At 33.7% G+C, this 15,372-nt stretch overlaps 2 protein-coding genes across 6 annotated transcripts; one reads left to right on the top strand and one right to left on the bottom strand.

Moving 5' to 3' along the window:
* Positions 1 to 3,222: 3,222 nt before the first annotated feature.
* On the top strand, positions 3,223 to 8,778 carry LOC100781647 (RNA-binding protein 24). Of its 2 annotated transcripts, none has more exons than XM_003534376.4 (6): positions 3,223 to 3,853; positions 4,089 to 4,221; positions 4,883 to 5,018; positions 5,761 to 5,797; positions 7,155 to 7,440; positions 7,517 to 8,778. In XM_003534376.4, the coding sequence occupies exons 1-6, from the start codon at positions 3,671 to 3,673 to the stop codon at positions 7,540 to 7,542; spliced, it is 801 nt and encodes a 266-aa protein (XP_003534424.1). In that variant the 5' UTR covers positions 3,223 to 3,670; the 3' UTR covers positions 7,543 to 8,778. The 2 variants fall into 2 exon arrangements, with proteins under 2 accessions (XP_003534424.1, XP_006587725.1); XM_006587662.3 differs by having other exon boundaries at positions 3,298 to 3,853; positions 7,537 to 8,778.
* A 2,468-nt stretch (positions 8,779 to 11,246) lies between these two features.
* LOC100784319 (probable adenylate kinase 2, chloroplastic-like) lies at positions 11,247 to 15,278 on the bottom strand. 4 transcript variants are annotated; one of them, XR_005886260.1, is made up of 8 exons: positions 14,920 to 15,278; positions 14,754 to 14,840; positions 14,531 to 14,659; positions 14,165 to 14,446; positions 13,997 to 14,071; positions 13,366 to 13,503; positions 12,884 to 12,936; positions 11,247 to 11,319 (listed from the first exon to the last, which is right to left on the bottom strand). XR_005886260.1 is itself a non-coding variant. In XM_006586609.3 (7 exons), the coding sequence occupies exons 1-6, from the start codon at positions 15,094 to 15,096 to the stop codon at positions 13,399 to 13,401; spliced, it is 855 nt and encodes a 284-aa protein (XP_006586672.1). In that variant the 5' UTR covers positions 15,097 to 15,278; the 3' UTR covers positions 12,480 to 12,936; positions 13,366 to 13,398.
* Positions 15,279 to 15,372: the final 94 nt, after the last annotated feature.

Consider the following 15,372-nt stretch of genomic DNA (forward strand, 5'->3'; position numbering starts at 1 on the left):
TTAGAGTAGGAAAGTTTCGGAGATGGAAGACGGTTTTTTGGCACGCAACCTGCTGGTGTATATGGAAAATGCATTTATAAAAGGTATTCAAGAGCTGAGTTGGCAGTGATTCATGCACAAGAGAAGACCTAAGCCAAGAATCCTCTTTGCCAACTAGTGCATCACTACTATAGCAGCAGCTTTCTACATCAGTTAAATGAGACTTTTTACATTGGTGTATGATCGTAAAAAGGGATAATTATTCTACGACAGTCACATAGACCATCTTAGAATCAGTATATCTCTAAGACAGTCACGTTATCAGGACATTCAGAGTAGATAAATAATTTTATCTCTTAGATATGTGATAAGATGTTAGATATATATTTATAGTATGAAAAATATTTGTGAAAAGATATCTTCCCTTCAATGGATATTACTACCATGAAGAATTAGTTTTTGGCTTTGACTAAGGATCTGTTCGTTTGTTTTCTGTGAAATATAGTTAGAAATGAATAATAAAAGGAGATAAAAACTTATATTTTTACACTTTAATTTAATTTTTTTTATCATAATTCATTTTTATTTCATTTTATTCTATTCTATCTAACCAATCCTAAGATACAGAGTTGAAAAAAAAATTATGGACAGGGAATGAGAGGTGACTTGTGGGGCTATTACCTATTAGTGATGACCATGACCATGATGCTGATGGATCATCAAATGCTTTGCTAGTAAATGGGGAGATAACTTAAAGTCGGGTCGGAATACCCTGCAGGCTGCAGATCCAGCGTGATATATGGGTAACTTGGCCCAATCATTTCAATTCGATCTCATAGTTCTTACAGATAATAATTCATTCACACATCGATTGAAAGAAGAGTGTTTAATTTTAATATGTTATCTGTATCAATTGATTATAGATGATTTAAATATAATTTTAAGATTATTTATTGAAAAAATCAATAATATTACTCTATGAAATAGTTTACAATTAGATAGATATTCTTATTAAAATTTACAAAGAATAAAACTGCTAAAATATCTTATCAATTAATTATTTAAAATTAAATATGTCTTAAAAACCATTTATTTATTTTTCTGAATGCCAACACAAAATTATAAATAATTATTATTATTTGTTAACTTCAAATACTTTAGAATTCTCAATATATAATTTTAATTGACTTCAAAGGCTTTTCTATACAAAAAATTGACTTCAAAGACTTACTGTTATTACTATTATTTATTTTACTCATTAACAAAAAACTGAAGTGGGTAAGTATACATTCATAATGAATACACTACGGATTATACTTATCTGCAATAATATCACGTTTTTTTTATTATATAAGATCACGAAATTGTATAAAGCAGGGCATTTTCTTTAAGATTGATATTAAATAAAAGCAACTCGCATGATTAAACTTTTACTATTAATTGATTATCCACAATCACCGTTTTAATACGAGATAAGTCAGCACGCCGTGTTTCAAAAATCCGACATCGTGAAAACATCTGTAATGTTCTGAGGGGTCACAGATAGAGAGACAACGTGATCACGGAAGATAACTTACGAAAATTATAGTTGTAAACGGAAGTTAGAGTTAATTAGCAGAAGAAACTACAGTTTGAACATTTATTAAGAGAAAGAGAAATGCTCATATTCGGTGATTAATTACATTTCCAGTAGAATTTTCTAGGAAAGATATGAAAATTCATAAAAAAGAAGTAAAGATATGAAAAAAGAAGAAGAATACGGTTTAAACAGTTCATGAAACTGTTTTGAGTGTTTTCTATAATCTTTTAGGAAGTTCTTATAGTTTAAAACTAACAAATATGTTTCTAAAGTTAAAAAAAGCAAGTCTCCTTATAGACAATGGAATCGAATGGATTGTATTGTAAACTTTAATAAAGTTATTTTAAAATGAAAAAACATTTATATATAATTTACAAACCAGCTAGTAAGATTTATTTTGAAAGTTTTAATAAAGTAAGTGACCTTACAAATTGAGTTCAATCATTTTGTGCATTGTTTGAAGTTATATTAATCCGGAATTAGTTATAGTGATCAAGAGATTTAATTCAATTGATTCAGGCTGTGTGAAATCTTGTGTTTAATTTTTATAAATAAATAAAAATATTAATCCACCGTCCAATTATTTTAACCATTAATTACATCAAACATTGTTATTTCTCTTTATTTTAGTCCTCCCCACCGCCTCCCTTAAACTTTTGACATTCAAAGATTGTCTTTAATCTAATATGAGTTGAATTGTTTGATGATTTCTTTTAATTTTTTTTCATGCAAAAAATTCAAACTTAGAAATCTTACATAAGAATACAAACTTCTCACTTAAATCAATAAAGTTCGGGTTGCTTTTATATTAGTCTAAAGAAACCTAGTATTATTGGAATTATGAAAATGGAACTTAAATCTAAGAAAATAACACTAAATCTAAATTTTATCCAACAGAGAAAGGCAAAGGTAGGTAGTTACAGGCGTGTTTTGTTAATGAGAGACGGCCATTGGATAGTTGACCTTTGACTTCCCTCCAGCACAAGACACTGTTGGCGCCATTCTCCGTTCCGTTTTTTGGCGCTGCGGTTCAAAACCAAAGTGGAGATTGGAGTAGCTGGAATAGGGGCAAGTAGGTAATTAAGGAAAGGATATGAGGGTAATAATGCACCCCACACCACACCTCATGTCTCCTCAAAATAATAGAAAGTGCAAAGACGAAGGAACATAATAATAGTTGCTGCATCATCCACTCTCACGCACCCATGATTGCGCGTGGACACAAACCCACACACATTCACTATTTACTCCTAATCATAGCCACGTGGATTACACTCCGGTTCCCTTATGCTCCAAAACCGGTCTACCTCTCTCTCATCGACCCAACCCCCTTGCTATTTTTTTTTATCGTATTCATTCACTATGTTTGCAGTATACTTTATTAAATAATTTTATATTTTTTTTAACATAGTAGTAATTATTTTATGCAATATATTTGTTCTAATTGGTCTCTTGTGACCTTCTTTTGAATCAAAATTTGTAATAATATGTAACTTTAATCCATAATGGGTAAACCGGAAAAGCTAAATTATTTACCAACATAAATAAATAAAGTAAATTCGCGGCACATAATTAATATAATTAAATGCATATCACCTAATGGTTCGGATCGAACCAGAAGAAGCATAAGTCGGGAAGGTCTTGGTGATCCGGTTTGAGAAATGATATGATATTCTTAAAATTAACATTGAATAATGGAAGCAGGTGGGGGCAGTGTGTATATAATTCATGTCCTTATTATGTGAGGCCCTTTCCTCTTTTTTCCAACTTTTGCTTTCTCTTCCCTCCCAATTTTCTCTTTCTCTCTCTTTTTATTTTTTTGATCTCTGACCTAATTGTCTCTCTTCTCTTCTCTTCTCATATTACCACTCATCTCCAGCCACAACCTAGAGAACACCCCCCAAAATTCAGTGGGTATTTCTCATCTTCTTCTGCCCCCATCACCTAGATCTGTCTGTCTATACACTCATTGTTTGACAAAAAAGAAAATAACACTGGGAAGTTTAGTCATAGCTGAAAGCTGACTCTAGCTAGAGGATAATAATAAGATTAAGATCATCCATCCAACAAGAAAGAGGAAGTGTGTTTTTGATTGGATCCACAAAATTCAAGATGACTCCAGTTAATTTGGCTGGCCAGTTTGGTGACACAACATACACTAAGGTGTTTGTTGGAGGCTTGGCCTGGGAGACTCAAAAGGAGACAATGAAGAAGTATTTTGAGCAATTTGGTGAGATCTTGGAGGCTGTTGTCATCACTGACAAAGCCACTGGAAGATCTAAAGGCTATGGATTTGTATGCTTAATTATCTTCTTTTATTCTCTATCCCTTATCTCTCTATATATATAGCATCATAAATTCTATTCTTGAATTATTACTATATACCAGTAGCTAGCTACCTAGATCTCACGTCTAAATGAAGTATATTACATTTTTTTTTTCACTAGCCTCTCATTGGCTTTGTCAAATTCATCTTCCTTCTTGTGCTAACTATATATGAATTCATGTTTATTAATGATTTCCATTTCAGGTTACTTTTCGTGAACCAGAAGCTGCCATGAGAGCTTGTGTGGATCCTGCTCCTGTAATCGACGGTAGGAGAGCTAACTGCAACCTTGCTTCTTTGGGTGTCCAGAGATCTAAGCCTTCAACCCCAAAACATGGTCCGTATATCTTTTATTTTAGCTTTCACAATGTAATTAATAATCTCATCTGATTTGAATTGACATAATGTATAAGATCGATCTCACAAAAGTTACATAAAATCTTTTCGTTTTAGCTAGTTAAAGATGCTATCACATTTCTCAAACCATATAGTACTTCACTTATAAGCTCGATAATGGATATTCCTCCCGCAAATTATTATTGTGCTTGAGTGAAATCCAAGTCATGATATCTGTGTCGAAATATTCTTTGATAAAAATGGAAGACACACAGCTAAATGGCAGCTAAGCTGCTTGAATATTCTTCCAGAGTGGAAAGTTCTATTATGTTTTATCCAAGAGAGAGAGAGAGAGTTTTATTTCATGTATATTTTTCGGAAACAAATGTCCCTAAGAAGCATGGAACCAAAGCAGTACGTCCACTGCATTTATTCCCTTTACTTATTTTTCACTAACTGAAATACGTACATCTTACTATATATACATGTTCTTATATATGCATTGTATATTATCATTTATTCTGATTACATATTTAACTGAAACAAGCTAGCTAGCGTTTCTTTTCTTCATCATATATTTTGAAATAAATAAATAAAAAATGATGACTTAATTAGAGTGTAGGTTGTATTGATTAAGTTAATTGGTGTAACGATATTGGCAGGAGGAGGAGGAAGGAACTTTAGAGTAATGGGTTCTTTCCAGACAGGATTTGGAGGGGGAGTGGGATCGTCTTTTCCTTCAGCAGCAACCTTCCCTCATTATGCCATCCAGCAAGGGATACCTTATAATGTTTATGGGTATGTATGTTTGAATATGCTTTTACTCTTCTCTCTCTCTCTCCTCTACATTCGTACTAATTAAGGTGGGATCATGGCACGTGCAATGCCAACTCATGCACAACATATCATTAACGGGTAAACCAAGCATGCCTTGCCTTGCCTTGCCAGTTCATCTATATTCTTTTATAACAGAATCAACCTCCACCTCCACATGATACCTATAGCTAGATAGAGAGAGCTTTTCCGTCAACCTTCTCTCTCTCATGTGCTGGGGGCAAAGAAAAAGGACGATGCATATCTGTAAATCATCTTTGACCTTTATCTGTTGGCTAATTAATCAATTGTCCAGATTTAATGTACGCCTTTAATTTCATCAAGGTGGAGTCCTAGCTCCTGCATGTAAAAGGAAATGTTAAACCTCCAACCTAATACTATTTTGAGTGGAAGGACGAGAAAGATAGAGAGAAAAAGAAAAATAATAGGTATAATATGTTGTGTGATGAAAAAGAAAAAAGAAATAGCAAAAAAAATAATATGAAAATGAGTTATAAAAGAGTGAATGCCTGAGTGGTATAATTACCATTACACGCGTGTAAACTCCACATGCATGAAGGCTCCACATTCTGTAATTCATGCACCATACCTGCCCTAGTTTGTCTCATGCATTTTACTTTCTTCAGTAAAAATTTTGGCTAGCTAAATTAACTTCTATTCAGATTCTAACCTTTCTCTATCGTTTTTCTTTGATTACTATTTTCAGGTACTCTCCTTACTCGCCGGATTACACTTACCCTACGGTTTGTACATATTTTACTTTTACTTTTTACTTTTTTCTTTGTCTACTCTATATCTTTTACCTAGGATGCGTTTTCAAGCATAGCTTTTAGGACGCATTGGCTTTTGAACTTTCATGAAACCAAACTATTTCCCCTGCTTTCTATATTTCCTTCAAATATATTTAATTGGTAGATATCTAAAAACAAAAATCGTCTTAAACAATCTCCGAAATCGTATAAGATATATTCTCTGAATGTTTTTCTTTTTCTCTCTTTCAGTTACCAATTATTCTTGTCTTTTCTGATCATATTGGTTATTCACATTTTGTAGGAGTACAGTTGCAACTTGAACCGCTTGAACTTTTTAAATTTGCTTGAAAGAAATAGTTGATATAGCCTTAGCTATGTTTTTTTTTTAAAAAAACAAACCTAGTAAAAACATTGGATTGCGTTTCTATTTTTACCTCACGTTAGATCGAATTTCTTAAAATTTTCAATATTTGAAATTTGGCATGTCAACAAATTTTATCATCAGAAAGAAAATAAAATAGTGATCATATCTTCTGGACTATTCAAAAGTAAATATCATATCTCGTAACTACCAAGATCCATTCCCTATTAGTATTGTAAATATAATGAATTTGATTCACATACATGATACATATATTTAGACTTTGGTAGATATATAATAATAGTATTTTTTATATGAAAGTAAAAAAATAAGTATTTATAATTAAATTTATTATATATAAATAATCAAAACAAAAACACATAAGTCATGTAATTATTTTAAACAATCCTATGGTTTTTTTTTAAAAAAATCTTAATTATTAATATATGCTTATATAATTCAAATTTGTTTGTTTTTGAAATAAAAATAATATTCTCGTTAACTAGTTGCATAAATACATGCATGACTAAAGAAAAGAAAAATCTGTTGATGACAATAAAAAAAAAAAAGGGGGTATGATGGTAATTGTAATGGAAGTTTCACTATTTATGTGGGGATGAACTTTTTGTTGGACAAGACATTATTGTACCCTACCGAATGTGGAAATGAACGTGGTAAGTCGGTGGCATTCACAATGTTTGTTGTTTAATTGATTGATTCCCTTCTCTCCCCCGAGCACTAGTCAAAGTGTTCCACCTTGGGGCGATTGTGGTCCATTTTCTCAGTCATGTCATCTATACTTTCACAGTCTTCAAAATTCATGTGGTTCTGTACACTGCACACGCGAAATTATTTAATCAAACGTATGCTAGTGGTCCACCTTTTTCTATTTTAATTAGATTAAAAATACTACTACGACTTGAATGTATAGAATGAATGAATGAATTATGGTGGCTGTATGTATTGAATAATGTTAAAATGGTGCAGAGCTACTATGGTGTGTATGGAGGAGCAACAGCACAGTACCCGGTTTATGGAAGTGGAGCTGCTGCTGCAGCGTTCTACCCATATCTGCAGTACGGAGAAGGGAGTGGCGGTGGCGGAACTAGCGGCGGCTACAGTTCCGGACAGGGTTATGGTGTGAACTACCCTCCTCAGGCTCACCTCTTTCAGTATTCTCCCATTGCTTCCACTGCAGCCGCCACAGCTGGCTATGCCCAGCACTATGGAACACCAGCTATGTCTCTTGCTCCTTCCCCTGCCTTGCAATCAGGTTGGTTTCTTTCTTTCTTTCCTTTCCTTTTCATTCCCATTCCCCTACGAAAAAGAGGCGCTAACATCTTTGACAGTGTGTTTTGCTGTGCCGCAGGCGTGACCATGCCTCCTCTTCAAGCTCCAATTCCTCATCGCTAGAGACTCATCTCAAACTAGCTATGTCAAAACTTCCCAGTCTCTCATCACTCATCAACCTTTGCCCTAACCATGGTGCTCTCTCTCACACACACCCACTCTTTCACTAACACCAAAATGAAAGTCCATCAATGGCATTTGGGCTTTTCCAGCATAAGAAGCCTCCCGTAGGGGCTCAAATGTTTCTCCATGTTTGGAGAGTCATGCATTCCTTTTGTCTCAAAAAAATATCTGTTTCATCTTCAATGGAAGAAGAGAACCAAACCAACACAAAAGCTATCGGATATAGCTGACTTGTTGGAAAAAAATTAAGAACAGCAAAGCTTGGCCCTGGAAAGGCCAAGCTCAAAAGAACCATCTTCTTAACTTGGGCCCAAGACGGGCTAGGTAAAAGTACAGAATGGTTTCAAAATTTGTAAATGGCAGATCACAGATCGATAACTAGCTCATCAACTAGAAATTTTAAGTTGCTTCTACAAAAATAGGTATTCCCTCCAAGCTATGCTAATCACCTCTGGATGAAGAGGAACTTTTAGCAATCATGGACATTGGATGTCCCAGCTTTTTTGTATGGTAACATCTAGCTAGTCTTAGGCTTTAGTGTTAGGATCAGTCATGTCTTCATAAATATGTTTTTATTTTTATTTTTTATTTTATCAATTTTCACAAAAAGGGGTTTAACCAGCCAACCAATTAACAATCTTCCCTTTGGGTAAGGGGAGGCAATATCTAACTACTGTTTTTTTATCCTGTAAATTCAAAGAGGCTAAACTATGGGAGTTTAAGCCCAATCCACTAATCTTTAGGAGGGATAGTGTTTTAATTTCCCGCTTAGCATAAGTAGTACATTTCATCATCATCTTGAGGACTACGTCAATGGATGTGGAACTCAAAACACTTGCATGGAACCCTGGGAGATATTTTGGTTCCCTTGGGTACTTCACTTACTCACCAACCATGGTTAGGACATAGGTGAATCTCATCACTCTCTATCTCTCTTCTCCCTGCTTTCTGTCTGCCAACTTTTACATCGAGATGGACCTTGATACTCTATTAATTATATGTTTAATTAAGCCTATATGGTTTGGATTGTAATTAGGAATACTAAAGTAGGAGGATTTCATTCTCTGTCCATGCTGGATGAGAATGGATTTGCTACTCATTCTACTATGCCTTTAATTTGATATTATGCTTGCTTCTATTCAACCTATGTCAAGATAAGCAAATCAAGTTAATGCTTCGAGTAATGTTCAACTTCTTTGTTATATTTCAATCAAGGATATTTTATTTATGGCAAGGTCTGGTTTGTGCTAAATGTGAAATTTACACTGGCAAAATCTTGTTGATGTAATCAACTTCAAACATTAAAATTTCTTCTTTTTCATTCCCAACCCACCATAAAAAACCTTTCAAGGCCGTCGTAGATGATCCAAGTCCCTTTGCATAAATGGTAGATCTAGATTGAATTGTACTTATGAGACTCTTTTCTTTTCTGTTATAGATCCAAGCTATAGAGCTTATAAAGATTTGAAAAAATCGTTTATTATTGAACAGAGCATATTCGTATGCTAATATTTTAAATTAATTCAACGAATAGTGGTTTAGAAACGTATCTCTAAATAATTGTTATATGAAAATTTGTTGAAATTTAAGTAGTTCTAATTTGTACATGTGAAATGCTCATGATACATTCTGTAATACTTCAGCACATTATTATTTGGTGAATTGCCCCATTTGCATGTGAATTTCACCATATAAAATGTTATTTGATGGAACTTATAATTTATTACCTAAAAAAACCATATATGATATGATACAAAGATGCTTTAATTTTCAAATGTGTTGATTATGCTAATTTTAAATTTAGATGCATTTAATATAAGTTTTTTCTCAACCATTTAATATTTGTTTTAAGAAAACAGCCTCTTCACATTTTTATTATAAATATTTATGTTGTTAAATAATGTTGCTTTGCATTGCATAATTTATTATAAATTATATTGTTAAAATATATGTGTGGATAAAATTTGTTCAAGTCATTATTTCTTTCTGAGATTTCTTTTCTATTTTTTTTATAATTTAATGGATACTTATAAATGCCCAGGAATCTCATTGAGAGAGAAAAAAAAATATCTAAGTGAGTATAAGGTGAGGATAGGAGTGAAAATAGTCCAAACTTTAGTATGCTCGAGTCTGGCCTTTGTTAAAAAGATAAAGTTTGAATTGAATTTATTATTTATCATGTTTTTTTAAGAGTTTGACCTATATAAAATTGGACTTGACTATAAATTGTTTAAAAGCCTATTTTATTTTATTATAAGACCTATAAAAAGACGGATAATTAGTTTCTTGGCTCAAGTAGCCTTATCGAAAGACCTATCGGTAAAAAAAAATTATATTATTATGTGCAATATAATGAAAAATTTGTCTTTCTCTATATCGGAAAATTTTGCCATCCTCGCAGAATTTTTGGTTGGACATTGAAAGCATCTATCAATTATTCTTCGCAATGATTTCAATCCTGATGCTTGCAACAACCTACAAGAGATATAAACCCTTGTTCTTCCTTTTCACAATTGCTTTTTTTGTGTGTGTGTGGTTTTGTTGTTGATACTGTGAATACTGAATTAGGCCTGGATTTTTATTAAAAAATGAAAAGAATTTTTTTAATATAATAGTGAAAAAAGAAAACTAAGAGGAAAGATTTGAAAATATATTTTTATTTTTTCCTTTTCACTAATGATTACAAAAGTATTGCTTAATTTTCACCTTTTTTTCAAAGATATAAAATAGTATATTTGTAATTAGTATTGATAACAGGAAATGTAATAAAAAAAAAAACATTTTGTCATTAATAAAGTGGCCTCAAGTGTTACACGGATGACAACAACTTCTGAAAGCAAGCCAAGTGAGAATCTGACTAACTAAAACATGTCAAACTCTTTACAATGTTGTGAATCGTTGGCATTCTCCATGGATTGAAGACTAGTTCCAAAATCATGAAATTTGGGGACCTTGGGTGGTGGTGCACAACAGCCCAATTGAGGCCTTCAAAGAAGGAATGTTGCCTTATCACCGCAGCACCTTTTACAAAACTTAATCGACTTTGAGGGTCTTTTATATCAACAATGGTTTGATCAAATCTCTTGCTCAAAAACTCACTATGGGAGTATCTGGGAACTTAAGGCTCTGTGACACAACATTGGCTAATGTATCCTCATTTGTAGAGCCCTTGAATGGAGTTATACCGTATAAAAGTTCAAACAATAGTATACCAAAAGTCCACCAATCTACAGAACTCCCATGACCCTCACCTTTTATGATTTCCGGAGCAAGATATTCATAGGTTCCAACAAACGAGTTTGATCGAGCATTGGTAGGCTCCACTATAAGTTGTGGCAGTGGACCAACCTGACCACTTATTTCAGCCTTAATTTTTTGAGATTTTGCTCCACTTGGTAATAAAATAGGAGTACATGAGACATGCCAATTTGGTTGAAGACAGAAAGGGTGCATGCAGTTAGCCTGCGAACATGAGCTGGACGTCTTTGTTGGATCCACACTTGTTGAAGATGACTTGACCACTATTGGATTGACCCAACATCTGAGTGACAAGTTAAAATCCGTAAGCATAATGTGGCCATCTTCTCGTACCAGGATATTTTCTGGCTTCAAGTCTCTATATACAACTCCTAGCATGTGCAAATACTCCTGGGCAAGGAGAACTTCAGCAACATAAAACCTGCATGAATTAAGTCCATAATATGTGTCGAATAGTAGTTATGAGTTATCACAACATCACATATGGTAGAATGTTGGAAACTTGTCTCCACTTGACAATGACACTGGTTTGTCATGCAGGAAGCAAACAATTAAAACATTGCACTTGAACAAACACACTTCAATACCACATTTAAAGAACAACTACAGGCTAGGGTGCTTAAATTATACTATCAATCACTAAATCATATATCCTACTAATATACTAGGTACTACTTATGTTACGTGTGTTAATGTGTTTCTTCCATTTTCATTAGTTAATACTACCTATATGCAACACCTCAGATTTGTTGTTGGGTGAATAAAACATAAGCACAGAGATTGGCAAACCTTTTAGAAGACAGATTAAACAAAAATATGAAAAAAGCCACTGGACCTCCCATAATACAAAGTTTTGGTCAAAAACTAATCCTGGCAGGACATCTCCAAACACTTTGTTGTCTGACTCAAACATTTGGAAATCCCAACAGAGTAAGAAATAATTACTAGACACGACTCCGCAGAAAACAGTTCGCTTTGCCACAATTGATTCGAAATAAGTGCCACAATTTGATTATAAATCGTAAAACATAATAATACTATAATCTTTCATTGATGTCAAATTGTGGTGAAAAAAGATTCAAAATGAATCAATCAGATCATGCTTGTTGCAATAAGAGAAATTTAGAAGTATCGACACTACAATCTCTCTCGAAGTTAGAATTCAAATCCTTTTAAAAAAAAAAGTTATAATTCAAATTTGAAGATAAATTTCTCCTAAAAAAACAGACACATCATTATATTTAAAGCCAAAAATCCAATTGAATAAAAAAAGAAGAAGCAACTGTATGAAAATAGTAATTATCATCAATTTATCATATGCACTAAGTGCATTAAATAAATAAATAAATAAAATATTAAAAATATTTATTATGTTAAAAAAAAAAGGTAAAGACAATTAAAATATAACTTTTAAAATAATTTAAGACATTTAAAAATATATTTAATTAATGTCCTTTAGCCTGTTCACCGGATCAAATGCATGCACATGAAAATTAGATCACGTCCAGAAAACCAGTAATTTGCTACGGCCCAAGCTGATTTGATGAGTCCTGGATTCGTGACTGACTGCGATCAATACCATATTATTCACTTCCATATCCGTCCATAGCTATAAGATGTACGAATAACTAGTACCGTTGATCTTTCAACTTCGATTGCGCAAACCAAACTTACACGGGAATGGAAGTCAACAAAGCTAACATGAATACACACACAGTAGTGCCTAGTGATTAGAAAGATTATTAAAAAGGTTTGTTGAGAAGATACAGAATTACTCAATATGTGAATGCTGACTAAATAGAGAGACCTACAACAGACACCAGAAAGTCAAAGATTCATCAACAATGCAATCCATCTAGATCAATTGTTCAATTTAAAATTTGTTATAATAACTTAAAAGTTGGTAGAAAATAACATTTTGGTAAGTTTTCAATATAAAAATGCTTAACTGCTCTAACCTCACCCTTCGAACGATTTAAAAGTACCTCAATATTCTCTTCAGTAATATTCGCAGTTAATATTCTTCACACCCACGACACTGTTACAACATCAAAGTAAACTGTATAATCAACAACATAGAATAGATTATTCTCTTTTATGGTAGATCTAATGTCTGATTTTCGGACAGAAAATGGTAAAGAACACCACATACGGACCAAGCAGTAACAGGAAACCAACAAACGATAATTCACAAAATCCTGCATTTACAAGCTAGTCATTACATAAAAACGATTTTAATTTAAGGTAATCATTTTCTCATAAAAAATAAATTTGTAAAATATACTGCGCACTACACTATCACAGGTCCTCATGCATGGTCCAAGCCAATCATCACATTGCTTTCCAAATGGGAGGATATAAGCCGTGAGACAATCTTCACGAGAAAATGCAGCTTAGTTTGAGTGAAGACTCTTTTGTTTAACTCTATAAATAAATCATTTAAAATCCACTACCACCAGCAACGCACCATGCTAGATCAAAATGTCAAAAGATGGGTCTTCTATGCTGCCACAGATCCTGAAGCAGCCTTCCTTTCCTCTATAAGACTTGTCAGTGCACTATCAATTTGAGCAAATACTTCCTCCTTTGAGACATTTCCGTTAATCTGAAGACAAGAAAAGCACCTTAGCTGGGCTTGACCCAATTATATGAAGCAGAACCTGTCCAAATCCTAACTATATTTTTCCTATAGAGGTATATCTTAGCTTTTGCATTAGTAGGATCTTATTGAACACAATAAACTGACAGATACCAGCTACAAAAAACACTTGAAGAAACACAACATTCAAGTTCGAAGCAGTTAAGCAGCCAATATAAATGTTCCATTGTCTGAATACATCAAATGTTTTATATTATTAATCATTGTTTAGTTCAAATGTATAAAGTCCATTTTTTTCTTATTGTTCATGCTGAGGAGACAGTGATACACTTGGCATCTTGTCTACAAGAACAAGGTATGAACTTGTGGATATCCATATTTTATACTGTTGTGGCAAGGATTATTCACTCTAAATTGGTAAGGTAAAAGTGCTTTATAAATGATGTCCACTCCTCAGGATTGCTTGTGCCATGTAAGAGGGAGAGATTATAGAGCATACCTTAACAGTTATGTCTTTGTACATGGAAAGGACTGACTCCACATTTTGATGATGGGTATTCAATCGCAATTTCACCTAAGTCAAAAGCAAACAACAAAGGAAAAGAAATGAGATATCTTAGTGGAAAGAAGGGATTGTAGTTTCATATAGGGATATATTGATGAATGCCTTTTCTTCTGTATCATCAAAGCGTTGGGTAAGCCTTGCGGCTATTTCTTGTGTCTCTGGAGGAGAATACTTCAAGTGATATATCTTGCCGGTAACAGGATCTAATCTCCGTCCAACTACTCTCTCCACAAGAACATCTTCAGAAACCTCAAGAAGAAGAAAAATATGAGGCCGAAAGCCAAGAGCCTCAAGTGCAGTGGCCTGTGATAAGCTCCTGGGATATCCATCCAAAAGCCAACCATTCTCTTTCGAATCTGGTTTCAAGAGACGCTCCTTAACCATCTATATAGCATAAAAAAAAACAAGGATATGATATGAGAAACAAGAATTGAAGAGAAATTAGTCACGACATACATACATACATACCATCACAACAATTTCGTCAGGGACCAACTGTCCCTTCTCCATATACTGTTTGGCTCGCTTTCCATTATCACTTCCAGTGGCAATTTCTGCCCTAAGTAAATCTCCAGCAGCAATATGAACCAAACCGTACTGCATTTGAATTGTGTTTGTTCATAAATAAGAACTAAGAAGCTTATCTATCTATTTAGTAATTGAAGGAAGGAAAAAGAGAAGGTAAGCTAACCTTGTTGGTGATGAGGTGGCACTGGGTTCCTTTACCAGAAGCAGGAGCCCCAGAAATCATAACATTCAGTGCTTCATTCGTCACAGACTGTATGTATGTAATGGTGAATTGTGAATCAAATCAATGATTAGTAAAATCGAATTGAAATACGAAGGAAGGAACGAACCAGAGAAGGAGAATGGATGGCATTTGGAGCGAAAGGGGATCCGCAAAAGAAACGTGAAGCGCGTGGGCGTGGGCGTGGGCGTTGCGGAAAAGAACAGTATCGACGCGCCTTGTAGTCGGTTTGAGTTGAAGACGGCAAGCAGGAAATTGAAGGTGAGGTGGTGCCAAGAACCACCATCTTTGCTCTCTCACGCCGGTCACTGATTTCTAATGCCTTTCATTCATTCTTATTTTCATATCCCTTACTTTCCTTTTTATATTATAGCACTTCTCTGCTACTTCGTCAACCATCATGTGCCCCAGCCGCCAGCCACCTTATTCATTCATTCATTCAGTAATTAACATTGCTATCCTACCCAATATTACATCTTTTTTATTCTTTTATATTTCTATCAATCCTTTTTTAACTTATAATCAATCCATATATTTAAACATCTACTCTATAACTTACTTT

The sequence above is a fragment of the Glycine max genome, chromosome 9 (genome assembly GCF_000004515.6).
Source record: "Glycine max cultivar Williams 82 chromosome 9, Glycine_max_v4.0, whole genome shotgun sequence".
Classification (NCBI taxonomy): domain Eukaryota; kingdom Viridiplantae; phylum Streptophyta; class Magnoliopsida; order Fabales; family Fabaceae; genus Glycine; species Glycine max.

Excerpts from the sequence above, each read along its gene's own strand:
- LOC100781647 (XM_006587662.3), top strand. The coding sequence starts at position 3,671 with ATGACTCCAGTTAATTTGGCTGGCCAGTTTGGTGACACAACATACACT. Across the intron at positions 3,854-4,088 it reads GATCTAAAGGCTATGGATTT|GTTACTTTTCGTGAACCAGA; the intron begins GTATGCTTAATT and ends TTTCCATTTCAG. Across the intron at positions 7,441-7,536 it reads TTCCCCTGCCTTGCAATCAG|GCGTGACCATGCCTCCTCTT; the intron begins GTTGGTTTCTTT and ends GCTGTGCCGCAG.
- LOC100784319 (XM_006586609.3), bottom strand. The coding sequence starts at position 15,096 with ATGGTGGTTCTTGGCACCACCTCACCTTCAATTTCCTGCTTGCCGTCT. Across the intron at positions 14,447-14,530 it reads CTGACGAAATTGTTGTGATG|ATGGTTAAGGAGCGTCTCTT; the intron begins GTATGTATGTAT and ends TATGCTATATAG. Across the intron at positions 14,072-14,164 it reads TTGATGATACAGAAGAAAAG|GTGAAATTGCGATTGAATAC; the intron begins GCATTCATCAAT and ends CTTTTGACTTAG.